Below are 27736 nucleotides of genomic sequence, written 5' to 3'. Positions count from 1 at the left end.
ACTGTGAACCAATCAGAGCAGAGACTTTTTTTCTGTAAAGGGTGGATGGAGCATACAGTGGGTCAGTTTACAGGCAAAGGGCAGAGTCCTATCTGTCTGACTGTCTGTCTGTCTGCCCATGTTTTATCCCTGGTTATGGTCACAGAATCAGGTCCAGTGCTTGATCTCAAGCAGCGAGCAGCCACAGTCTTGCTTGTTGCACGCTCAGTTTGTTCGAGCATGTTTGGGGGTTTGGGTGGATAGAGGGCGGAGATACACATGTGAACAAGAAGACAGGCTCTATAATAGCTCTCTGACAGTGATGGGGGGGGCGGGCAAGGTGGGGGAGGGGAGTAACAGGAGCAGAGACTACAGGTAGTGATGACCAAAAGAGGTCCAATCAATGCCATGATATCTGCATCAAGTAAAAGATAAATACTGGAAAAGCTGAGGTGGAGGACTGGGTTGATGACACAGTCCCAGTTTACAGTAGCCGTCCAGTCCTGTCTCTTTAGGTCAAAAATGTCTTCACACCCCCATCCACATCTCAGTTATCCAGTCCCTCTGCACACACCATGCTGCCGTACAGCTGCTGCGGGTCTGGGTGTGTCTGCATGCGGTCCTCTGTCTCCTCGCTGTCTGTGCTGCCCTCACTATCGAGGCGGGCAGACGGGTGACACTGGCTGGACAGGGTGGGGTAGAGGGCGCTGGGAGGCAGCGGGCTGGGGAGAAGGTCCTCGTCCGAGCTCAGGTAGTCCCCCTCAGCAGAAGCCGGGCTCGCCAGGCAGAGATCCGGGTAGTTGGTACTCAGGCCTCCGCTGGGGGCCACCTTCTGCCCCCGAAACTGCCGGATCTAAATACAGAGAAGAGGGTTTCATTTTGAAATGATTTGACCAGTTCTTTGTATTGAAAATCCATCCATCCATTTTCTACCAATTTATCCACTGGAGCCAGTCCCAGCACAAGGGGCGAAAGGTGGGGTTCACACCCCAGACAACATCACAGGAACAACACCGGGAGACCAACAACCATTCACTCTCACATTCACAACGGTCCTATAGTTAATTTAGAGTGTCCACTTGACTCTGCATGTTTTTGGACTGTGGGAGGAAACCGGAGAACCTGGAGAAAACCCACACCCACACACAGGAAGAACACCTTCTGGCTGTGAGGCAACAATAATAGCCAGTGCACCACTGTGTACCCTTATATTAAACATGTAAAATCTCTAAACTCTCACCCTCTGCCAGTCCACTGTTCCTATCCTGTGGACTTCTTCTATCCCCTCTTTTGTAAGTCGCTTTGGATAAAAAAAGCGCGTGCTAAATGCTTAAATTTAAAATATATCTGAAAATATGAATGGAAATGAAAAAAACACTACTTGCTTCTTCCTTGGTCGGTGGCTTTCAGCAGGTTCATTCACAGTGGCCAACCGTTATATACTTCATAAATGTTGTTTTGCAAAATAAGCCGCTGTTGTTCCATTTGTATGTTTAGTCTTCATGGCCTTGAAATATGAAATGCATGAGACTTCTGCTTTCAGTTGGCAGGGCCTTCAATAAAATGCTGTCGTGGCATGAGAAGGCTGATAAGGCCATAGAATCAATATTGGATCATTTAACAATCTAATAACATCTAATAAAATGTACACCTGCTTAAGTTTAAGATATCTTTTTGAATATCATAATTGTTTTTTATTGCGTTTACGACCCGGTTCACACCAGATTGGTTTGCGGCGCGTGCATTACTGCGGCACGTGAGTTTTGGCGTCTTATTTTTCACGTGTGAGACGTGTGGTTTTGCCAGCACAAAAAAGAGTGGCAGAAAACATCTGTTGAGAATAAAATTCTCAACAGCCTGATTACGTAAACCAGAAACTGAAGTCACCAACGTTTTCTTTTGGTGGTGTGAGACATGTCAGTGAGACACGCGCACACACCACACATCTAGTGTGAACCAGGCCTAAAGCAGCTTTTTCCAACTGGAAGCTTTTGTAAACGACTCACTCACCCAAACCAAATTCTGTAGAGAAAATCTGTGATTTTATATCACGGTCAACGGGGGATATTGGTCCACTGCTGCCTCCATCAGTAAGTTCAAATGAGTTATCTGTGATTTCCTTGTCTGAAATTCTTCATTTTGATTTACCTACGTGACACAAACGCTGTCACCACCTGCTAAAAATGCCGATGTGAGAGTGAGAGGTTTACAAACTTCAGTCTTAACATGATGATGACATTTTGACATTTCTCAGGGTGGCTCTGGCTGACCGTGTTTCAGTAACACGTCAAAGTGTTGCTTTAATCGGACACAGGAACACCTGACCTATTGTTAGTCTATGTTCTCTTTCTACTCAGAGACAAATGATGTGAAATCTAGTTTAGCTCAAGTCATTTGGTCATTTGAAAAGTGTCACAATAATACAGCTGACAAAAAAACCACGACTGTTCTGTTGACCCATTCCCCAAATTGGTGTTGGATATTAAAGACGCACTTGGTGCACGTACACATGCACCTGCATATAGATATCCTGCAGCCGTGGCAACCACCACAACATCTACACGCAGCCTCACAACAGACACCACTTCCACGCTAAGTTTGTGTCAGTGTCTTTCTTGTGATATGTGTTCTCATCATTTTCTCACTTTGAACTTTAACTCTGCGAGACGAATGAATAAGTGTGCAACAGATTTTTTTTTTCTGCAACTGGGAATCCCACAACTGTGTGGCTTCTGTTGTCTGAATTTCACTCGGCAGATAGTGTTGGTGCGAAGACACAAAGATATTCTCACCTAACGTTGACTCAGGGTTTGTTCAGGGTTTGTTCATTCAGAGAGTAGCAGTGCGTGACTACTGTATGAGAGAATAGTTTAAACGAGGCGTGATGAGTATGCCCTGCCCTTTACAGCTCCTCTCCACTCTTTTCTTCTCTCCCCCACCATTTTTTCCTCATAATCAAAGCAGTGGTTTGATAAATGAGACCGAAACTTGCGTGAGTGCAGACGAGGGAGAAGCGAACCATTTAGAAAAATCTCACTAAATACGCTTCTCTAAAACACATGTTTTAATTCAGTTTAAAAAAAATGACCCCAAAAACAGTTAAGGCTCATAGGCCACTCATACACAGTCAAAACATTTCCATCGGTTAACCACTGGTTTCACCTTCCCCCCTCCCCCACCCGACTGGTTGCCTGACTGTGTGTGTGTGTGTGTGTGTGTGTGACGGGGAAATAAAAACCTCTGAGATTTGTCATGAGTCACTGTGGTACATACAAGATTAAAAAGATGCCAAAAAGTGTGTATGTGCAGATAAACTGTGGTGTTCAATCAGTTCAGGGCAGACACCAAAACATGAGCGATGAAACTGAAACACCCAAGCACATGCTTTTTTATTATTATTATTATTATTATTATTATTATTATTATTATTATTGTTGTTGTTATTATTATTACTATTGATTTTAATCTTTTGTTTTTTGTCTAGTGCTCCGGTCTGGCATGACAGTTGGGTGAGAAACTTCCTGTGCTCTGATTTAGCTGTAAAGACCCCACTGCTCTATTTGCAAAGGCTCTAAATGGTGAGCAGTATACAGATAAGTGGGTTTCACAGGTTTTTATTGGAGGGGGGTTTCCATGCCCCAACAACCTGTTCAGAATGTTCAGAACCTGAAATTCATATACAAGCACATTTGACATATTTAACAAAGTACATACGCCTTAGTTTGTCCTACATTCCTATAATTGACTCGGTACAGGTTATGTAGTAATAGACAAGAAAGAAAGATAGATAGATAGATAGATAGATAGATAACTTTATTTGATGCAATGACCTTTTTGTTTTTTCTCCTGAAAGGATCATGTTTTAATTCATTGATTCATTTAAGACATGGACACAAATGACAAAACCCAATTTAATGGGTGAATTAACTGACTAGAATTTTGTGGTCAAAGATCAAGGTCCTGTTTTTTGAGCCAAAAATACATTTTCTGATCAAATTTGGTCCCTCTTTATGTGGTTTATAGGTTTCCCTCTCTGGCACTCTGGCTGGGCACACGGCAATACTTCTGGCAAATGTTTAGTGACTTGGATTAAGGAGGAAATTGCATATTCCTACAAACTCAACCACCATGTGGAAGAAATGGTGACATGTCTATGTCATTTTGTTCTGTGCTTTTCTGTGTGTGTCTGTGTGAGTGTGAGTGTGAGTGTGAGAGAACCTCATTCTTAAGCTCAGCAATCTGGTCCCGGAGCTGGGTTATGTACTGTTTGGAATCTGAGTGGTTCAGCTGGCCCTGGATCAGCCCTGCCTCCTTCTGGAAAACACATGCGACACAGAAACATTAAAAGGTTACTGTACAAGCAGTTAATTGAGTCTATAATAGTCTTTCATTTTTTTAGTTGAAGACGTGGTTCAGAAAAAAGTCATCAAAATCTCAAATGATTTCCTTTTTTTTTCCAGTGCATCAGATCTGTTTCCTGTGTTGTGTTCACTATATCAAGACATCACCACCAGTAGCAGGTTGGGCCACAGTCAGTAACTTAGTAGCGCTGGTTACCCATAATGCCTGTGTTTTCATCTGATAATATATAAATATAAGTTTTTATTAGACTTGAATGACATGACTGAACTGTGATGGGAATAAAATTGCCAGACTTTGAGTAAAATTGATAACAAAGATTAATTACTAAGAACATTTGACACAGGACTTGGAGTGAAATAGTTGTTTAACGTATTCCACCGATTCAAATAGCTACGTAAAAAACATAGGAAACAGTGGCAGTTCCTGGTCTGTGAAACAGAGGAAACTCATTTCAGGCCCAGCTATTATATATATTATACGTAAATTCTTACATAAATTAAGAACTGGAACAAGGAAACTTCAAAAATGAGCAAACACAATGACCAGCTGTTTGTCTACAGACTTCAGTCACAAAATCCACACAGGACTGAGGCAGAAAAGTCACCGCTGGATACAACACAGCACATATTCGACCACATTTGAGAGGAAACTGAGCTTCCCTTCCCGTCTCACAGTAATCGCCACTGATGCCAAATGAACACACCTGTATCTCGAGTTCAGCAATCTTCTGTCTGAGTTCTGCTATGGCAGCAATACTGTCTGCTTCCCTTAGTCGCACCGCCATCACCTCTTCTTTACTCTGTGGTTTAACGACAGACAGACAACAAGGAAGACACAAAGAGAGTTAGGGAGACATTTCAGTGCGACAGCGATGTACTGGATTTCAGTGTTGGGCACTGACTAAGAGACTGTCTCGCTCTCTTAGTCATGCTCTATTTTCACCCCTTTCTAACCACTTTTCTCTCGTCTCTCTCTCTGTCCTCTGCGTTCACACCTTGCAGTCGGACTCAGCCTGCTTCCTTTTCATCTCGTTAAGCTGGGCCTGGAGAGCTTTATTTTGATTGGTCAGCATCTGGAGCCGGTCCTGTAGCGCCGAGCGTTCCTGCTCGTTGCGACCGATGAGCTTGCTGTGGATCTGGTTCTAGAGGGGGGAGAGAGAGTGAGACATTTGTCCCTTGCAATATTAGCAGCGATGTATAAACATAGTATCCCTGATATGCTGTTTCTTGGTCACTCCTCGTTTTCCCAGGCATGTGCCGTGTGAATGACCATTAATAACGACAGCTCTTTTTTAAGAAAAAAGTCATAATATTACGAGAAGTAAAAGGAGTTGTGTTTTAAATAAATAAAGTCGTAATATTATGAGATTCTTTTTTATCATGTTCTAAAGTATTGTGATTATTATTATTGTATTGTATATAGTATTGTTGTTATTGTCGCAGAATTAACAACAAATTAGTATGAAAATCTTAAATGTTTTCCTAAGACCCCAAATATTTAACATTTACTAAATTCAATTTATTTAGTAATTGGTACAAGTTGATACGGTGAAGCAGAGAGTAGCTTAACTAGTTTCCTCACATATTATTTATCAACATTAGTCCTATTTCCTGCATTGCAATGATCTACATCGTGCCTGACCTGGCTCTCCAGCTGCAGGGATTTCAGTTTGACCTCTCGGAGCTCAGCCTGGGCCTGAGCCTCCCTCAGTCTGACCGTCATCAGTTTGTCCTGCAGTTCATTCATGGCGTTCTTCTTTGGGGATTCCTTCCAGTGGCCACCCCCACCACCAGTGCTGCTGCCACGGGACATGTGGTGCTGCAGAAGCACAGTCAACAGGTATGTAACGGTGTGCCACATGTGCATGCACGCTTATTCACATAGTATGAAGAGAGAGAGTACACGACGTGTGCGTCCATTACCTGCCAGCGCTGGTTGAGCTCAGTGACCGTGTCCTGCATCTCTCTGAAGGAGCTCAGCGTCTCCAGCTCCCTCAGCTTCATCTGCTTCACCTCCTCCTGCAGAGCGGCCACGTTGTTCTCATCAGGCAGACAGCTGCTCCTCTGGATGGAAACACATTTTAGGATTACGGTGCATTACGGAGACCTTCTACCTTTCAGCAAAAATATCTTCATCCAGCGGAGGACGACTCTTGTGTTCTCGCACCTCATGGAAGTACAGTATACCTAAAACTAGCCTGTTCCACTGTCTGGATCGACACTTTACAGTTAAATGACCTTTAATATGTTTACAGAGCCACATCTGTTGCCTCTGCTCTTTGCTTAGGCCCTCTCTCACACACACACACACACACACACACACACACACACACACACACATCTTTTAACCCACCTTCTCCAGGTCGAGCACCTTGTCTTGCATTTCCTTCAGCGCTCCGAGCAGCTCGGCCTCTCGCAGCCTGGACTGCTCCAGCTGGGTCTGGAGGTTGCTCACAAACTGTTCTGTGTACTGAGACAGACATCACTGGTGTTACACAGATAAAGCAGATCCCAGATCAGTGGCGCTTCACACCGACTCATTTTGTTGGTCAGCTTTGTTGGGTGCAGTAAAACTGCACTGCTGATCTTGTCTGGGCTAGTTTGTAGGTTATTTAATATGGAGTTTGACATGAGATCACCACCACGCTTTAATGATTGTGAGTGATTACAATCGCACTGCTCTCTTTATATTTTTTGTTTGATGTGCAGGAACAGGAAACTGAGTTTTCAGACACAGAGCCCTTGCATTCATCAGTAAAGAGAACTGAAGTTATTTTACAAATAAATAAAGATCAGATTGATTAAGACGGGCAACATGATCCCCCAGATCATGACGACCTGCATCTAGTCTGTCAGGAAAACAGAAGAAAAATCTGATGATTTTAAAAAACACATTTCCACCCTTTTCCTACGTACACGTCTGTGAAGTAGTCCGACTTCAAAATTGCTCATCAGCAAAAGAAAGCTGCTGGTTTTCAAGTGACAGAGTTGCTCCACTAACTCATAGTGATGTCAGAATACAGAAGGCTACTGTACATTTTCATGTCACCACATCAAAGTGAAACTATAGAGTCACAGGCAGCGTGAGAGCATCAGAAAAACGGAGGCGGCTGAGTGGAAACATACTTTCCCATGAGGCAAAGAAAACCTTAAAATTTGGCAACATAGCGTGAGTAAATAAGTTTCAGTTCAGTCATTTCAGCCACCTCAGTCGTTTAGGTGGCTGAAATGGAGATCAAAAGAGATCCCCTGGGTGACGGCACGATGGCAACATTTACAGCGCCTCTACAGAGTTGCAGAGAGTTGTATTTTTGTTCGCTTGGTTGCACTTCATTCTGTTTGAATGTGTAAACACAATAAATATCCAATTACCCATCACATTTTTTATTACAGCTGCTCATTTACTCTCTGTAGAGAATGGAAAAGAAGCCTCGCATGCTCGTCATAAATGACTTGATTCTGACACAAATCCTGTTTCACAATCTATTTTTTTCCCCCAGATTATTGAAATTAATTTATATACAAGTAACAATCAGGCTTGGGGAGTAACGGCAGGTGTAGATCATGAGTTTTTACCTTCTTATACTGTATATTTATATTAGCTTTTACCTATACCTCTAGATACATCGATAGATCTTTATTGTCACTGTAAGTAATAAACAATGAGATATAGTATATAACATAAGATAAAATATACCAATGGAAAATCATTCATACAATCCTACACCTTATGTGTATGTTGAAATTTAGCTCTTCTGCTCAACTTATTTTATATAAAAAAGTATTCACTGTGTAGACGAACAAAGTTTATCTCAACATGACACATCTTTAAGTTTAAAAAAAGATTTAAACATTTAAAAAAAAAAAAAAAGTCGCTCAGTGATGCCATACACGACCAGTTAACTAATACATTATACAGAGACATGCAGAACAGCAGTCTCTACCATGATAGGAAGTGTTATTACATTAGTGCTGCACACAGATCATGGGCCAGTGTGTTTACCCTCTGCTGCTGCAGCTCTCTGATGGTGTCCTGCGCTTTCTCAAGGTTCTCGCTGGCTGAGTTGCACTGCTGCCTCACCACTGCCAGCTCCCGCTTGATCACGTAGTTCTCCTCTGCTTCCTGTGCCCTCGTCACCTGACCCTGAAACAGCAGGTTAGCAGGTTAGGCTCGGCAGTGCGAAACCTTAAAGCAAAGGCTTTTACACTGATGTCAGGGAAAAGGTTATGTCGGGCATTCGGGGAAATCAACATGACTGTGATTAAGGCTGCAGTGCATAAGTGTTGATGAGTGTTGTTGCTGCTGATTTTACTATTCTGCCGATTAATCAGATTAATCAGTCATCTGCAAACCTGACTGAGGGAGTGTTTGTGTGAATTTGTACCATCAAAGTGCTGAACAACACCGTTTTTGGAGCGGCAGAATTCACTTCTGAAAATGTGCCTGGGCACTTCCTTGAGTTTTCAGTTACTATCCAACCTGGTTACATCAGTTTTACTTCACCAGCTTTACTTCCTGTATGCAGCGCGAGAATGTCGCCAGGCAACATTAGATCGAAACACAGATGCACTGGGAAACGCAGAGAGAGACTTATTGTGTGAATGTAACGGACGTTTGTTCATGTTTAAATTACACACTACAGTTTGGAGGGAAAATGGCACAGATTTCTAAGCTTTTTTTTTTTTTTGTTTTCTTGCATAGATTAAACTGAGAAGATATTTTTAATTTCCTGGGTCTGTCTGAAAGTGAGCAAAATCCTTGCAACAGCAGGACAAATTAACTGGATATATACACATTTTGTAGAATATTTAGAATAGTTACAAATGTAACCGGTAAAAGCCTGGACTGTGACCAGCCAAGAAATAGGCCTCGTCATAACGGCAAATGTCATTTTAACACAAGATAAATTGTAGCTTGTTAATTATTAAGCTTCAAACTTGCTGGTTAGTTGATTTTGTTACCTTTGAACAAAGATTATCTAGAATAATAATGATAAAAACAGTTTGCATGCCACATGCAGGGGTCATTTTTTCCTACATGGATAAATAATTATAAATAATACATGCTTTCAGGGATTACAGGTCTTATAAACTGAACAGGTATACAGCATACACAATATTCTCTCATGCACGTCTGCCTGTTTATCGTTAAGAGGAGGGAGTAAAGCAGTGCAGGAGAGGAGAACCACGGAGAAAACGAGGTCAGCGGGAAAGCAGTTTACAGTTACTCTACCTGAATCAGTCTGTCTGCCAGAGCAGCACTCTCCTACAGCGCAACAAAGGAGAGGAACAAGAGGAGGAAGAAAAACGAGATGAAGAGAGTGAAAGACAGTGGGGCACCGAGGAGGATAAAGCACGACAAAATCCAAGAGAAGATTCAAGGAAATGAAATGAACATATCATACATTTAAGAACCAACTGAGAAGTGGAGAAGAAAAAACAGAGGTCGCAACGAGAATACTCAGAAAAAGTGTCTCTCAATAGCAGAGAACAGAGAAGGGAAAATAGATTGCGTGCAAATAGGGCCAATCACATACATTTACACCCACACACACATACACACAAGCTCCTCAGGACGAGACAACAACCACAGGAAGTGAGTGTACAAATTTAAGCCTGCCGAATGACAGTGTTTTACTGAAATGATCAGAATGTGAGGAGTCCTCTGCTGAGGAATCTCAATAACGCAGCATAAAACAGATTCACATTAGCATTTAGATGAGCTGGAATCAAAGCCCGTCACTTACCTTCTCCAGCGTCTCAATCCTCTGCTTCAGCAGCCTGTTTTCTGTGCGTAATCTCTGAGCAGAGAGAGGAGAGTTACTGAGGAGTTTCACTGAACGACCTCTCCACTTTCATACCAACGCTGCACGTGTAACGCACAACGCATAAATAAACACACCTTGATCTCAATTTGCTCCTCCATTTCTTTGTTTTTGATGGTTGTGTACTCTTTCTCAAGCCTAGTGGAAAATAAGAACAGATGATGCAAAAATCACCTTGTTTTTGGCTGAAATGGCATACTCATCACAAAACACCGGATATGAGTGTGCTTTGTTATTGAAACCTCAGCATTAGATTAGACAGAAAAGCAAATCTTCCTTGGTGAAAATAGTTGGTAACGTGATCATCGCTCTTACTTCTTCATCCTCTTGGGGTTGTATTTGACCTGATAGGCCCTGAGAATCAGCTTGTCGGGGCAGCTGTCGAACTGGTGGGGGATCACCTTCTGGAAATGCTGGCAGGACGACAGCAAAACAGACAAAAGTTCAGAAAGTGCAGAGACGCTCATTCATATCTTATGTGGATGTTGGCAGATGAGCAGAGATAATGTGTGGGCTAGGTGTGTGTGTGTGATTCACAATGTTTCAAAAAATAATACAGTTATTTGGATATTTTTTACAATAAGACTTCCAATGCTAATCACTCTCATTTACTCCTACAGTCCAATTAACCTCTGCATGTTTTTGGACTGTGGGAGGAAACCATAGCACGTGTAAAAACCCAAGCATACACAGGGGAAAACATGCAAACTTCACACAGGATGGCACTCGGTTGAACCGGGATTCAAACCAGTGAGCTTGTTGCTGTGAGGCTGTGCTAGCCACTCCTCCACTTGCTGTTTGACCCCTTTTTAAAAATCGGTCGATACATGTAAAATAAACACTATAAATGTCAGATGATTAGACGTTTGAGAAATTTGAGGGAAAACATTGGAATCTAGGTCATAGTGATTTAGAAAACAACAGTTGTTATGCAGAGAAACATTTCACATACTAATAATTCAGAAATGTATATATTTATATGTATATATATATATACACTCTATATATAAATATATACATATATATGTATATATAAATATATACATATATATATACAGTATATACATATATGTATATAAAATTATATTGTAATGCATTTTGTTATGGGAATTAATTCCCAACCCTAAATTAAAGACACTCACATCCTTCATATGCCCTTTGTGCTGCAATATCACTGCATATGGATTATGAAATACTCATGAGATAAATTGTGACTTCAGTCTTGGAAAATGTACAAATAATTATAGGTAGAGTTGGAATAAGAATAAACACACATGTTTCACTGCAACAGCAAGAGACCAGACACATGTGTACAATACATACAAATCAAGAACTAATTCACCTGGTTTATTAGATTCTATGAAGTGGCAACAAACACCTTGTTAATTGTCAATTGTCAAGTAAGTGAAGCACAATCTATAAATCAGGTCAAAGTAGCAGTAGCAGAGCCAAGAACTCTATATTACTCTTCACACACTTCCAGTCAATTCACCAGCGCATCTTTCAGCTCTACGCGTTTGCACTCAGTGAAGATGGAGCCACAAATGCAACAGCCAAATGTCACCCACGTGTAACAACCAGGTATACTACTGTATAGACCAAGGCAGGAACCCTTTACTGATGTTGAAACTGATGTTGGGAAAGCTCACAGTAAGAAAGAAAATAGAAATAAATAAATACTGGCTACAAATGCATACAAATGGAAACGTGTAGTTTGTGACCTGCGAGAAAATCTGTGCAAAAAGCTGTGTCTGCTCACCTGCGACATGCCTTCCATGTCCAGCTGAATGAGGTCAGTCTGGTTGTACTGCAGGATGGCCAGGCCCACACGGAAGATAATCTCTAAACCCTGCAGGTCATAAGATTTAATGAAATGTGCTTAGCAAACTGAAATGTTTTTACTGTAGATTACTAAACCAAATAAATAAACACATCAAATGTGTGTTAATATTAGACAAGCTCATAGTGTTTCCTACCTCATACATGAAAATATCAAAGATGCGAGTGGCGACGGGCAGGGGGAGGAAGGTGAGGAAAAGGGTGAGGAACCAGGAGGAAGCGTACATGGATGTGTGGAAACTCTGGGACCGGAAATGGACGTTCAACTCTGGAAGTTGCTCCTGAGACAAAAGGAACAAGATTGTAAACCTTAGTGAACCCAAAATCACAAGTCAAAAAAGATAAATTAATGATTTACTGCCCCTCAGTGGACAAGTTTCACACTGCAATCCTCATGCTGTTACTTTGTTGTTGTTTTTTTTACCTGGAGCAGATATTCAAACTGGTAGATGCAGAGGCCCAGTTCAGCCATGCTGGGTTTGAACAGCTCCCTCAGACGGTACTCCTGCATCAGACGCACAAACACACAGAACGCCTCCTCCTCTGGCATCTGGGAGGAGATTAGATGGATGAGCAAAATTCTAATTCTACTAAATTATAAATGAACAGATTTTGGTTGTTGTAACTACTGAAATCTAACAGGACAGGTTATAATGACCCTGATAACAGCAACAGTAAAAAAAGTTTTTTTATTTTGCAATATTCTCTTATTATGGTTCATTTGATCATTACCTGCATGAGCAGCAAGCCAACGATGAAGGCACTGCCCTGGCAGTAGCCCACCTCTCGATCCACCAGAGAATATGCCTACAACAAACAAACAATGCATTAAAACATGAGTCAACAGAAGTCTATTCATTTCCAGAAGGGAACACCAACCAGGAAACTTGACTGAAAACCAATCTAACAAGCCTGTTGACCATCTACACTTCTCCTACTAATTCAATTTCAGAAATGAAAACCACATGACAAAGTTCATAGTACTTCCTAATTTCACAATCAACTGCAGGGATAATAGATTTGTGAAATAAAACAAGTGATTTTTTTTAGATTCACATCATCAGTTCATTCTAAATGACTTCATAAAGCATACATTCATTGAATTAAAATCAACTTGAGTGTTCAAGTGGTTGACATTAAACCGAGTTCAGACATTAAGGCGATGTGACACTGCTGCAGCGATCACCTTCATGACGTTAAAGAGGACTTCCTGGCCCAGGCTGTCCTGGCCTTTGAAAAACTCGTGCTCGGGGTAGGTGCGGGCGATGTCTCTGCGGATGAGCTTCTCACAGGGAGAGGACATCTTCAAGAGCTCAGAATACTGGTTCTTTACCGGCATGTCGGTGGCATTGCCGAGCAGCTGCCAGACAATCGCCCGGAAATGATGGGGGATGCCCTTCCTGATCAACTCCTGTAGTGCAGAGAAAGACACAGACAGACAGATACAAAACATCAATAATCATTCAACGGATTTATTTTACAAGGACTTTGTGGTATAATTTCATAATGACAGAATATCAGTGTTAAATGATGGATCAATCTTCACAAAATGTTTTTTAAACAGACAAATTAAAGCCAAACTCTGCGTGCCATTGTCTGGTGTGTTTAGTTCCATTTTGCTCTAACTGTCCATTATATACACCAATTAGGTTCAGGAAGAAAATGGATGGGACAGCTTTCTTCTTCCCAACCCCCACCTTTAGTAGTTTGTCCTTTTTGCGTCTCCACTCCTCCCACTCATTGACAATGCGTCCCCACAGGATCCAGGTGTCCTCCTCCAGGTGTGACAGGTTGGAGGAAGCAGAGGAGCTGGACACCAGTGAGGAGCCACTGTTGCGCCGCGAGCCACTCATCGACCGCATCGATTTAGAATCAGCCTCCAGTAACCTACATGAAAACAGCAGTTTTATTACGGCAAATCATTTCCGAGGGAGAAAAACAACAACGTGACCCCACATTTGCCCCATAGAGGACCATAAAAACACCCTGGAGAGTTACTGGGATAGGCATAAAGGCAGATCATGAGGCTGAAGCTGAACCCTAATGCCCCCCTCAGGCTGATTTCTGCCCCTGAATCTACACTTGTTTCTATGCAAATTGGATAAATGAGGGCTGATGAGAGCAGCTACTGGTCTAACCTGTTCTGTTCCTCCAGTTTGGCCAGCAGCTCCAATTCATCCGGACTCAGGTTCTCCGAGTCCGCTGGGGAGGCTGCTGGTGCAGACAACAATGCATCATGGGAGGATGAATCTGGACTGAGCACTGGGCTGCCTGTTGATGAGGGGTCTGGGTCCATTCCGGATGGGGAGGAAGGGCACTCGAGCTGAGAGAGAGCCCCGACAGAGCCCTCTCTTTCTGGGCTGCCACTGGGCAGAGACATGGTAGTGATAATGGGGAGGGATGTGTGCAGCAGTGTGGATGGGGTAAGGAGATCTCTTGGCCTCACTGCTGGCTTCCCTCCTCAGTGAGCCTTGCTGTCACCCGATTGGCCACCTAGCTCTTCAAACCTGTGATGAGGAAGAAAAAAACTCAGTGAAAATGAACAGAAAACAACAGAAAATTACAGAAATGGTTTAGCTCAACTTAAATTAAATGACAAACACAAATTATCACAGGTGCAGCCCTGTTAACCACACACATTACAACTCACTTGAACCTGTCAAACCTCTACAGCGTTTAAAATGACCAGATCAAATTACTAAACAATATAAACTCTGTTGTTTTCATGAACAGAAACAAAGTGGCAGTGACGCAGGGAGTGTTTGTGTGTACACACCAGCAGCTCAGGGCCAGGTGGGGGCAAGAAATATTAATCTTATCTATCTGCTGTACAATTAGGTTTTTTGAGCTACAGAACTCACTTATAAAACATTCCATGACCACTTCTTTTGTTTTTATTCATAATCCATGAACAAATCACTTCCTGTGTGCAGTGTGGGAATGTCACCGGGCAACACGAGATCTAAACACCACAACACTGAGAAATACAGAGAGAGACTCTGAAGCTGACGAGCTTCATCAACATTGTGTGAACTCATTTGACAGTGGTTTGAATGCAATGGACATTTGTTTACATTTAAACGTCACACACACCACCGTTTTAAACAAGCAAACAAACGCCATCATCAACAAACATAAAAATGTAAGATTTCATGCTCGGCTGAACAGAGCGAAGACACAAACATACTGCTCCAATTAAGATGGCCAATAACGCTGCTCCCTGTAAAGACGCACACCCTGGCACAAATAACCGCTTTGAAGGAGTGGCCCTTAGTCACTGTATGACATCATCCTGACCGAGAGCATTGTGGTCCATCGCTGCAGACACACTCTGCTCTCAGAGAGGCATTTGTTCACACAAAGACAGGCTGTGATGCCTCAACCAGAAACAATGCTGCTAATGTAACACATACTTTAACTCCTCTGATACACAGGGACACTGTAGGACGCAAAACCACCAACTCTTCAGTCAGCAGCGTTACAACCGACAATTACAACCTATGACGATTAATTATTCAATTAATGTCACACCCAGACTGAGCCTGGGTCACACTGTACCTGTGTGCAACAAAACTACAGTGGGAGAATGTAGTGATGTCAGATTAATGAAATGTAACATACACTGAAGCCACAGGACAGGAACAGGAACAGCTGAAGTCAAATGTGATTTCATATTAAGGAGAAAAAAAGCATATTCCGGCATTTATTTTTAGAGGCAATCATTTTTTTTTTTTTTGTGGAGTGGGGGTTAAAGTTATGTGTAATAACACACATTTGGTTTAACAGTTTGTTTCAGGTCAGACTGGTGACCCTCAGAAGAAAAGGGCACACAAAGGCATGTGTGTCTTCAGTGCAACATTCAACTGACTAATGTGAGACGCCTCATTGAGGTCCTGTGCTTTTCATTCATTTTCATCTTTACACACATCCATGAAGACTGATACCTGAATATAAAAAGGCACATGTCACTATATAAACACGACGAAAAACAAACCAACTAAAAACATTGAATACTGTATAGCAGCGACTAAAGCTTTTTACTAAGGAGGAAATAAAGGTAAAAACACTGTAAACTCGATATAAAAATGGATGTAATGTATAAGCTATAAATAATCTATAAATGTTTACCAATGTTATAAATCAAGTGAGAAGTGCACAAAGTTCCAAGTTCATTTTGCAGACCAAACCAGAGGACAATGCCCTTTTTTATATACACAGTCTATGACATTAACAGTAGAGAGCAGAAAATGTATAAATACTCCAGGAAATACTTTGCAGAACTGATTGTTTTCTTCCTGTGTGATCAATCAACCATGTCAAAAAAACAAGCACATCAAAGGAGCAGAAACAGGAGGAAGCATAAAAACAGTCCAAGCAGAGAACACACTGCACAAGGAAGCGACAAGGGCCACATTTATACACAGAAGCCTGGCTGATCAAAAGAGCCATTAACAAGCCAATGAGACCAACACGCCAGAAGACGGTTCCAAAATAACAGCCCTTTTATATTGTTAGCCTGTGAGTGTGACAGAACAGATTTGAAAAAACTTCAGTACTAACTCCAGATAACTAGATGACGCGGAAACCTTTGTGTCAAACAATCTAAACAAATCAACCGTCTGCTTTTTCTTCAAAAGTCATGAGCTAGACCGGTGAGTCAGCACACAGTGATGCATCTGCCTTGTCAATTACGTAGTCTCTTCAACGCCAGCAGTAAGACTGGGTTGAATTCTATTCTCGACAACATTTTAATCTTTACTTGTGGAAGGTTTCACCTTCATCTCTGCGTTCAGACTCGTCAGGTGCACGTTGGACGAACTGTGATGCTTTCCAAAAGGCGTGTAACAAATGGAAAAGGTTGACGCTTCGTGCAACAGAATTATTCGGAATCAGAATTTCTCCAGCAATGCGTGACAGTCATTTGCAATTAGGACAAGGTGATACAGACAAAAAGGTTATGATGGCAAAAAAAAACATTGTTCATATCAGTCCATAAATATCAGATAAATCAAGTTTAACTGATTTTTGCTGCTGTGAGACAAGAAAAAAAAACAATGCCCAAACAAACCTCAGAAACCTGGAACTGTTAATAAATAATGATAAAGTGCATTTAGTGAAGAAATCCCCCATCAAATCTGTGTCACAGAGCTCAAGTAAAAGGTGTGAGTCATGCAAAACTGTGACACACACACTCCAGTCCAGTTAGTTATTCAACATGTCCACTTTGCCCCCTCCATGGAATGTTGCAGTGCTGGTTTGTTCATGTAAAATATCTTTTTGGGCCTCATCAAGACAAATGAGAAATGAGGAGGATCAAAAAAAAAGAAAAAGCAAAAAAAAACTAAAAACTGCTTTGACTCGTAAAGACCAACTAACTTCATATTTTTCCTCTTACAAAAAAAGCAAAATCATGCAACATGTGACATCCTGAGGCCTAAATTATTCCGCTATGACTCGGGAAAACAGAAAGACATAGATGACTGGCATTTAAAGAAACTTAAACTAATCGGCTTGCTTTCACAGAACCCCAGACCTCACTGATGTGCCTCGCCCTCCCTCTGCCTGTGTGTCTTACCCCCCGGCAACTTTCAGTCCTACCGTCAAGGGCAACCCCTTTGTTAGTCTGTAGTTGCTAACCTCACTGTTGGTCCAAACTCATGATCTCATGCTTGGTTACTGACACGTGAACTCTCCATTTCCACACGATTCATCCACAGAAGCCAGTGTCCTTGTGACTGCTGCTAGTCTCCACAATGCTCAAAGAATCCCACTGTAAAGGAAGGAGCAATGATTTCCCTCTCATGTTGCCCTCTCCCTCACTGAGTGACTCTATCAACTAAAACCAAGTGCATAGAACAGACATATTGACGAGTTAAACACACTCTGCATATAGAGCGAAGGATGTGAAAAGTACATCCCAATCAATGTGTGTACAGTGAAAGCTGGTTTTTAAGTAGTCCAGTCAGTAAGGAGAGGAAAATAGATTTGCTAGACAGATAGCAGATCCTCTTTGAACACAGTTATAAAGATACATGATGCCAATGAGGACAAAGAGCACTTTCCCTCAGACCTGGTGTGAGGAAGCTGTACTTGGTGCAAAGGTTATGTCTGGGTCACAATAGAATCACACAAATTAACGACGATTGATAAAGATCACCAAGAACAAAGAGGCAGATGCATCTCCAGCATATGCGGTGTATAGTATTCGATGAAGCATAGTTATATTTTTAAATATATAGTAATATATATACATATATGTGTATATATATATATACATATACACATATATATGTATCTATATATCAGCTTTAAAGTTGAAAGACTTTTGCAAGACTTTGACTTGAGCAGTTATCATACATCTGTATGATAGGTTTATAAAATATGATACACTGTAAATACGTGTACAACTATGTTTAAAGGTTCGGCTTATATATTAATGCATGAATAACTTAAATGTATAGTTAAGTCTGTCTGTAAGTAAATGTTCAAAACAGGTCTCTGTTGTGAGCGAGACCCTGTGAAATAAAGGACACATGAAAAGCCACAAATGCAGCACTTGTGTTTGTAATATGGTGCTATTGATTGTTGTGGTTATAGGTAAGTAGTAATCTGTACTCTTTTCTTTAAATGCCAAGAAAATAAACGTCATCACTGATTCAGACCTTCTTTAAACTTGATACAATGAAAGTTGTATGTCTGCTCCTGGCCTCTCTCTTCTATTTCTATCTCTACCTCTCCTCTCCCCTTTCTGTCCCCCCACCTCTCCCCCATTTTTCCTTTCACCCCAACCGGTCAAGGCAGATGACTGTGCATCTTTGTCTGGTTCGGTCAGAGATTCCCTATAATGTTGACTATGTACAGTGCCTTGAGATAATGTATGTTGTGATTCGGTGCGATACAAATTCAATTGATCACTTGAATTTGAATTGAAAATTGGATTTCAGGGAGGAGATCAGGGATTTGGGATCTCACAGAAACTCACGTGATTTAACATGACTTTAGAACATAAACAGACATGGAGGCGGACTGTCTGCATCGTCAGTTAATAGTTGTTTTGTGTGTGCAATGTTTTGTGCCCAAAAATGCAAAACACTGTGAATAAAGTCATGGCTGAGAATACGGTTCTAAACAAAATCATGCAACATCTGTTTCCCGGTCAACCTGCTCTCATTGGTTGTTGCGGGGTTCTGCTGACGCCCCAATCGCTGCTCAGTCGTAAATATCAAACATGTTTAATAGTGATGATTTGAAATCGGGAAGACTCTGATGCGTCAGATGACGTTAAATTGTGTTAATCTGGCCAGATAATCATGTTTAAAGAAAGATGAGACTATTTTACTTTGTTCGGTGCATTACTTAACATTTTACAGCTGAAACAAATTCGGATAAAACAGATTACTACATTTGCTAATCTCAAAACAGGATTATGTGAGACTGTCATGCTACAAAACTGGGTGCTGCCACAGGCACATGGGTGACATTCAGATTACCGGGGTTAAGTGATAATATCCCATTATTTTCAGCTGATGTGACTCTGATGTGATGTGTGAGGACACACAGCAAATCTGTATATGTGTATCTGATAGTTGTGTATCTGATAGGTGGCCATGCAACATGAATGAGAACAGTCATAGCAGAATCCTTGCAGTTTTTTGCCTGCACGCATGTGCTGAGGAAAGAAAAAGGAAATCATCATTATTGTCATTATACAACCAAAATTGCACTACCATTCATGTTTTGATGGTGGGAGAGTCCGGAGGAAACCCATGTCTGCACACAGAACTGGGAATGGAACCCAGCACCCTCTTGTTGTGAGGCAACAGTACTAACCACTGTGATACCTGGTGTCTTCAACCAGCACCCACCATAAGTACAAATGGGCTGAGCATTAAATTGTCATCGAGCTGCTCCACAGAACCACAGCAAAACCAAACAACTATGAAAGACAATGTCAACAATGTGCTTTCCATTATTGCTGAAGACAAATGCAAAAAGGTATATGTGCGCATGGGTAACGTTCGAGAGGGCAGTCGGGTTAAGATGCACAACACTAGTTATAATGATGAACCACCAAATCTAAACTGTAATCTAACAGATTGGAATTGGATTTGAACACCGTGGCTGTTAATCCGAACGCAGCCTCTGTTTAATGTGATGCTAAAGCTGGGATGGACATATATTTCCCTGCTACTCTCATTATATCATCTTTTAATTTCATATGCTATCAGCAGTGCTGTCACAAATAGTAGCTGAGCTGCCAGTTAATCTCCTGCTCTGGTTATTAACATATGTTTGCTTTAGAAAGGACTGTGAGAGGAAATGGCCACAAAGAACATTTTATTTTCAGGCTTGGCTTAATAACTACCTCAAGCCTGCAGGGGAAATGGATGTTAGCAGAGAGAGAACTGTGGTAGCTTGGATCAGTTTCAATTTTAAACCGGAAAAATCACAAGATATAAAACATGATTTGCGGCTCTTATTTATTCTGGCATCTATGAAGAAGAGAGTAAACTTCATTTGTAAATGAATTAAGCCGAACACATTTGAGTGCTGCTTAAACCTTTTGTAATATAATGTACACACAAAGAAAGAGCACAGTACATGGCTCAGTAGCTCACATAACAAACTTCTACAGATTAACTGTGTGAAGTATTCATCATCAACATAACATGCCTGTGTGACACGTCATTGTTGTTGATCATAAGTCCATAGTTTCACCATGCAGTAAATCATTCCCTCTTTTCATTTTAAACAGTAACTGGAGCGTGGGTTTTGCTGATGAAATGATCCGATAGCACGGAAAAGCAGCAAGTATGTAACACAAATCACACAAATCCTAGTAACTGAAAGCAGAAGCAGTTTGTAATGACAAAGAACAAATGAACAAATTTCCTTTGCTAAGCATTGGAAAACAAAATGTAATTGCGATCAATTTGTCAGGAATAATATTTGCAATATCAGAGGGAATGGTAATATCATTTACATCATTGTTCTCATTTTCATTTGAAAAACATATTTAACATGATTACTGTGTGATATTTGTGCAGACATGTGAGCAACAGAGATTATCTCTTCAGTCTTTAGAATAAGATGTGTATAGATCAAACCAATAATTAGCGTAAAATTATATTTTGACACACATTTTGCCTTTCACAAATATTGCACCTCCTGCGATTTGAAAATTGCACTAGGCTGTATTGAGATTTCGATAAAATTTTGATTAATTATTCAGCCCTGGTCTGTAGACGTCACATTTTAGTAGCAGCGCAGCTTGCTTGGAACCTCGTCAGAACAAGTACTAAAAAAAAAACCCCACCAGGTATTATCGCTAATGGAAAAGCAAAAAACAGTATATTCAGGCCGAGCTGTGCTGTGCTAGAACTCGCTAGTGGAAAAGCGCAATTTTAGTGTTACTAGAAGACGACAAGGAATTAGCATATCATCTCTTTTTAGGTGTGACAGGTGACAGGTTCCCTCATGGGCCATAGGAACAAGTTGGATACACATACTGTAGTAGTAATGTTATATTACCGGAGTATTTTAAAAGCCTGGTTTAGTCACGACACACAATAGTTCTCTCCTAAACATAAACGTACTGAGTGTAAAAACTACACGGTGTACACGGATCCAGTTACAAATCTGCAGCACACAGGAACAATAGAGAAGAGAGTGGAAGGAGAGCTGTCTGTGCAGAGAGCTTGAACCGCGACAGCCAGGTCATCAAGCTGCTCCCTGTTTCCATGCGTCAGCAAAGAAGACGAAGTGCAGTGGGATGCAATGCACAGACCATGCCCACTCAAAAAAGTCCAGTCCACCTTTTATGTGGATGATGTTGCTACTTTAGTCATTTAGTCAAAGAACGACATCGGAGCATTTTCTCCCTCATGTTTGGATTTTGCGAGGGAAGTCTCTGTGATATTTTTGTTTGTACACACAGTATACAAATTTTGCAAAATGATTGCATTCCCTTGTTCTAGATGTTCCTTTGCAGAATTTTGTATAAATAACTGGGCCTGAAATGAGCTTCCCCTGTTTCAAACACCAGCAACTGCCACTGGATGATGGTGATGATGCTTAATTCACCATTTTCTTTTTCTTTTTGCATTATTGTTTACCAGACAACAAAATAATTAACTGGCAAATTAATCTGCAGATTAGTAATAGAGTGAAACAGTAAGCCAATTTGAGGGAAAATGTCAACATCAACCATATCACTTGATAAAGCTTTGAGTTATGCACAGAACAGGAAAAGCTTCTGAGGACTTGGGTCAGGTTGATTAACAGATTAGATGTCGGACAGGAACTTAACAGGGAACTCATTTGACAGGGGCTTAAACATTTTTAGTAGTAATTCTTCCTCCTCAAACATGCACATTTCCTGGTTGTGACGGTCTTCCATAATAGTGAAATTAATACTGTGTTTTACACCGCTACAACCTTTGCACATCAGTGGCGTGAAACTGCAAATAACTCGGAGGTTAATTTTGATGCACCCTTATTATTCACATTAATTACAATGCAATTAAGCACATAAAATATCATGACCTGACCTCCTGATCTCCAGACGACAAGCTGCTGCTCAGTCATTCTGTTTCATCGGTAAAATGAAAACACTGAACAACAGACGGGAGCTTGCTTGGTTCAGGAGCTTCGACTGTTACCATTGAATTAACCACTTCAGGCCAGATTTCAGGATGTCTTCAGACAATGTGCAGGATTTAGGGAAGGTCCTGTGCATATTTGCTTATTTTCAATGTCATGTCGTCACCAAACTCTTCCTGATTGATGCGTACCTGGCACTAGTGCTCAGTATAATTTCCTTGCTGGTGTGAAAGCTACACCGACAGGTTCAATAACTTGTGTAAAATGTGTGTAAATTTAACTTAATTGCCACCCTGTGCTCCAGGAAATCACCCTCATTATGATAAAATTGCAAAATACCAGATGCATTAATATTCCAAATAATCTGATGTCCAGCACCACAGGCAACACTGTGTTGAAGGTGTATTTACTAACAACACATATCACCATGCAGACAAAAAGCCACACGTAGATAGCAAAGGAAATGCAATCAGTATCACATTTATTCAGACAACTTCTAACTTTTAGTAGGTGTGAGGGAAATAAGTCAGTCCACCACTGCGGTGAAACAAACACGCGGCTGCAGTTTGACACCGATGATGCTATGGCAGACTTTAATAAATCTGGACTGCAGCAGACCAGGAAGAAGAGGCTCTACGATAATATCCCTTCTTCCGTTCTCCTGTCCTTGCAGGAGGAAGGCTGCACACTCATGCACATATGAAAATGCTCATACACACACACACACACACACACACAGACTGCTTATCCCGATGACACTGTCCAGAACCTGCTAAGCTTACTGTGTCCCACAGATGAACAACATGGAAAAGGGAGAGCAGGAGAAGAGGTTAGCAAGAATGAGCTGGGCTGTTCTCACACATCACAGATTAAGTGTGCAGTCTTTTGTGTTTGTGAGCGAGATTGCGGGATTGGATAAAGAAAGTTCCAAGGCTGAAGCACCTGGAAACAAGGTCACCTGCAGGAAGCGAGAATCAGATACTCGTTTCCTTGAAAGTGAAGTGTGTGAGATGGTGTGCGGTTTTCAGAGATAAGCCCAAAGGCACTCTCATTGTAACTCGCACAAAGATCAGATGAAACCAGTATTCAGTAGTACATGTCCTTAGTCAGATGGTATTTAAGCCTTACCTACAATCAACAGAGTAAGACAATGAAACACATGAATTCCCGCTCCTGTAGGGGCTTTTTTTATTTCATAAGTAGTCAGTGGGATCTTTAATCCTTTAACGTCATAGCACAGAAAACTATGTCTGTTGTCCATGTTTTATCCACTCGGGAGGTAAAAAAATGACATGTGCCTGGCCTACATTTAAAGCACAGACACAGTTACATCAGTGTTTTTCAGTATTGGTCTCCAAGGTTTAGAGCAGTACATTTTTTGATCTTAAGAAGTGGTCAAGCATTTTGAAAATTGCACTCTCCTTGAATGGATTTAACAAAAACAATGGGATGAATAAAATACTGCTTAGTTAAAGCAATAGGGGGTAGGTTACTAGAAAAATAGTGTTTTGATGAGTTTCATTTACAGGTTACAGTCAAGGATGATTAAAGTAGATAGTGAAGCAAAATTACAGATTCCATCTGCGTTAAAACACCAATGAGGAAGGTTATTAAAATACTACTTGTCAGATGTGCATGGACTGATGCAATAGTTTCTTACACGCCAGATTGTCCGAGGCAATCTCTCAATCTCTGAAATTCTCAGCTGAAATAAACAAATATTTTCTTGCATTTGATATCTCTTTTAGACCCCTTTTTAAAAAAATGTTCCTTTGCTAAGTAGGAGGTCACTGTCAATGATGAACTAGCGAACCCTCTACCGCGGAGAGCTGTATGCTGCATAATCGTAGTGATTGGTCACTGTCTCCTGTCACCAGCCATATTTTCCCCAAGACCATAAACAAAAGTCTGGAGGAGGTGCTGAAGTGTCAGTAAGTTAAGTTATTGTTTGTGACATACCATTACTTGGGACAATTTTTAACTTTAACAGTAATAATATTCTGAATACTTATTATTATTCATATAATTAGTAACAGAAACTACTTATTTTGCCCTGTACCTAAACAGACATCACAGCCTTGAATATGTACCGATATGGACACATTTGCTGTCCTCATTCACCCACATCATCGTCACATGACAGTAGTGGAGGGTGTCTCTCTCGTCACCTATGCTTCCAGAAACATTTGCGTGATGTGGCCCATATTAGATTTTCTGTTTTTCTTTTTCCAAAAGCGGAGCCACTGATTTTAGCCAGTTTCGGACGGATACCAATAACAAGTAGCATATCAGCTCATCCCTAATTAGTAACTGTAGTTCATCTGTATATGTATATCTGTAAAGCTTTTAGAAAATATGCACAATAGTGGTGGGAATCACAGGGTACCTCACGATACGATATGATACATGGTTCACGGTACAATTAATATCACCGCGATTCTGTGATAATCAATATATTGCAAGACAATCATATCGCTATACATCATGATATCTGTCTATCTGAAGAAAACCAAACGTCCACGATAAGTTAAAAGTGCAGGAGTTCTCTATTCATTCACAACATAGAGAACAAAGTGCATAAGGTCTATGTATTGAACGTGGATGAGGCATTACGGGTCATTACTTCGCTGTAAACTCCCTCTTCTTCTGCCAGGTAACTTCCACCCAAGTTTCCCTCATTCATTTGAGCAGCGCCACCAAGAGGAGACATGAAGTAGTGCCGTCCAGCAAGTGAAACTGGCAGAGACCATTTACTTTAGAGCGCCGATATTCTGACCCACCCCAGTGCACAAATGTGGATATTCAGCTGGACATGTGTCTGTATTTGCACCTGTTTTTCCGACATTCATAGTGAGGACACTAATGCAGTACATTTACATGCACAGCTTAGTCCAACTGAGGGCATAGCTCGACCGGGTCAGGCAATCGGACAACTTGGAGAGACCGGGTGTACCGAGGAGAAAATCGATTTACTGGCCGTGTATGTTCTGTATATTTCGTACCTGCTGTACATGTTAATCATGACACAAATTAGATTGCGGTTGCTGTGTTGTCCAAAGAATTAGAACAATACTGCAGTTTCTCCTTCTACTTCCGGGTCCAGGTAGGAAATTTTGGTGCATGTGCACAACGCCAAGTCCAACTCCAGTCTGATCAAGTTTATACATGCAGGAGTAATCGGACTATGAATCACATCATACAGGTGTGTTATTCTGACTAAAACGATTAGGATTAGACGATTAGGATTAGGATATTAAGGATTTTGCATTCCTTAGCCCCTTACCCTAACCTTAATTATCACAACTTAGTGCCTAACCCTAACCCTAAATCCAAGCCTTAACATCCCAAAAGGCCATTTTAAGGGGTGACAGAACACGAGGACCAGCCAAAATATACTCACTTTCTCAAAATGTCCTTACTCCTTAGGTTTTTAAGTGTTTTGCCATCCTCAAAAAGATACCCATACAAGAACTCACACAGCCATCCATCAACAGCTGCTAAAAAAACAGCTATAGTGTCAATGATGGGACTGTGACTATTGTAATGTCTGACCCTGTTCTCATACCTGAAGGGCCTTTTTTTTTAAGAAAAAAAATATCTACTGACTGAAATGTGAAGACGTGACAGGTCATTATGGTGCTCAGTCAGAGCCGGCCTGAGGACGATGCCTCAACAACAGGCCTCCATGCTCTGCAGTCGACTCATGGCTCAACATCTGTGGCCAAAATGACACACCATCCCCCCTCCGGTTCTATAATGATTTTATTTGACTAGTTTTCATGTCTCCAAATGCATAACATGCCTGCCATAACAATACGGTTGTGTAACAAAATTATAAACGGGAGGAGGACGCTAAGGAAACATGGCAATTATCATCATCATCGTCATCATCATCTTCAGCAGAAGCAGCAGGAGCAGCAGCAGCATTGCTGTTTCACAGCAATAAATACAGTCTACAAGCTGATGAGTTGACCGTGTCTCCGCTGGAATTACACTCACATAAATCGGGCTTCGAGAGGCCTGTTTATATTTTTAATTGTTATTAAGTAATAAGCTCGCGGGTCCGTCAGTAGACAGACTCCAGGCAGGGACATTGATATCACATTTGAAAAAACAAAAACAAACACTGGACATCGACAAATGAAACCATAAGTTAAAGACTTACTTGTATCCTTTTACATAATCGTCGCGGTGCTTCGGTCGTCACGGTTTTGCCAGTCGTAAATGTCAAAGCGTGTGTTAGCGGCTAATTAAAATCTCCATAGACCGAGCACAACCACACACACACACACAGAGGCAATGCCATCCTCCTGCCGCTGTTCAAACGGGAGGCAGCGCCGCACCACCACCACCGTTGCTCCCGAGCCTCTGCCCGTGGAGGCTCGAGAGAGTGACTTAGAGGAGGACAAGGTTTCCGCAGATGTCCGCAAAAATCACCATGACAGCCGCGCGACGGAGCCTGCGGTTCAGCAGGGTTTAGACAGCGGCAGCATCAGTCAGGAGGAGAAGGAGATGACACGGAATGGCTGTCGTTCTGTGCCTAGCTGCTGCTGAGCACGAGGTGGGGCGAGCCAATCACATCGCAGAAGCAAACTTGATTGACATGTCACTAACCAATGGCTTGCCAGAACGCCGGCATTCTCCGTGGAAGGACAACAAGCAGAGCCAATGAGCGTAGAGCTTTATTCCGTGTGGAGGCGGAGCCCGCAGGTGTGACACAGCGGCGTTTGACGGATTTATCTGAGTGTGACAAATAAATGATTAATTGTGTGAGTAGTTTCAGTTCATGTCTTGTGACTGATTATACCAAATTAATCAAGGGCAGTATTTTTAATAGAAAGGAAGAAGGAAAAAAGGGAAGAAAAGAAGAAAGGAAGAAAGGAAGAAAAAGAAAGAAGGGAAAGAAAGGAAGAAGGCCAAGTTTTACCCTTTACCTTCAAGAAATATTTTGGATTTTCTTTTTACATTAACACCATGAGACTTGACTGGACTTAATTTCTGCTTAAAATGTTTCCTGCATTAATCTGTTATTTGTCTCTTCACTGCTGTCTAATGTATTGTAGTACAGATGGTCAGAAAATGCTTGAGTTTACATGACATAGGACTTTTTGCTGATATATATGATACCGA

The 27736-nt window shown here is 41.3% G+C and overlaps 1 protein-coding gene across 3 annotated transcripts; it reads right to left on the bottom strand.

Moving 5' to 3' along the window:
• Nucleotides 1–518: 518 nt before the first annotated feature.
• evi5l (ecotropic viral integration site 5 like) lies at nt 519–27178 on the bottom strand. 3 transcript variants are annotated; one of them, XM_044028361.1, is made up of 20 exons: nt 26772–27178; nt 14143–14511; nt 13702–13891; nt 13191–13415; nt 12737–12811; nt 12429–12554; nt 12142–12285; nt 11925–12014; nt 10481–10578; nt 10243–10303; nt 10088–10141; nt 9574–9606; nt 8344–8484; nt 6694–6810; nt 6264–6404; nt 5983–6159; nt 5336–5482; nt 5045–5140; nt 4198–4293; nt 519–832 (listed from the first exon to the last, which is right to left on the bottom strand). In XM_044028361.1, the coding sequence occupies exons 2-20, from the start codon at nt 14382–14384 to the stop codon at nt 527–529; spliced, it is 2559 nt and encodes an 852-aa protein (XP_043884296.1). In that variant the 5' UTR covers nt 14385–14511; nt 26772–27178; the 3' UTR covers nt 519–526. The 3 variants fall into 3 exon arrangements, with proteins under 3 accessions (XP_043884296.1, XP_043884297.1, XP_043884298.1); XM_044028362.1 differs by lacking the exon at nt 26772–27178 and adding an exon at nt 14866–14926; XM_044028363.1 differs by lacking the exon at nt 9574–9606.
• Between the last annotated feature and the right edge of the window lie 558 nt (nt 27179–27736).

The sequence above is a fragment of the Solea senegalensis genome, linkage group LG6 (genome assembly GCF_019176455.1).
Source record: "Solea senegalensis isolate Sse05_10M linkage group LG6, IFAPA_SoseM_1, whole genome shotgun sequence".
Taxonomy (NCBI): Eukaryota; Metazoa; Chordata; class Actinopteri; order Pleuronectiformes; family Soleidae; genus Solea; species Solea senegalensis.
This window is presented reverse-complemented; position numbering and strand designations above follow the sequence as displayed.

Bases quoted from the DNA above. Each gene is read 5' to 3' on its own strand.
- evi5l (XM_044028361.1), bottom strand. From the start codon at position 14,384: ATGTCTCTGCCCAGTGGCAGCCCAGAAAGAGAGGGCTCTGTCGGGGCT. The intron at 13,416-13,701 runs GTGGGGGTTGGG...TCTGCACTACAG, and splicing joins AAAAGGACAAACTACTAAAG to GAGTTGATCAGGAAGGGCAT. The intron at 6,405-6,693 runs GTGGGTTAAAAG...GTTTCCATCCAG, and splicing joins AGGTGCTCGACCTGGAGAAG to AGGAGCAGCTGTCTGCCTGA.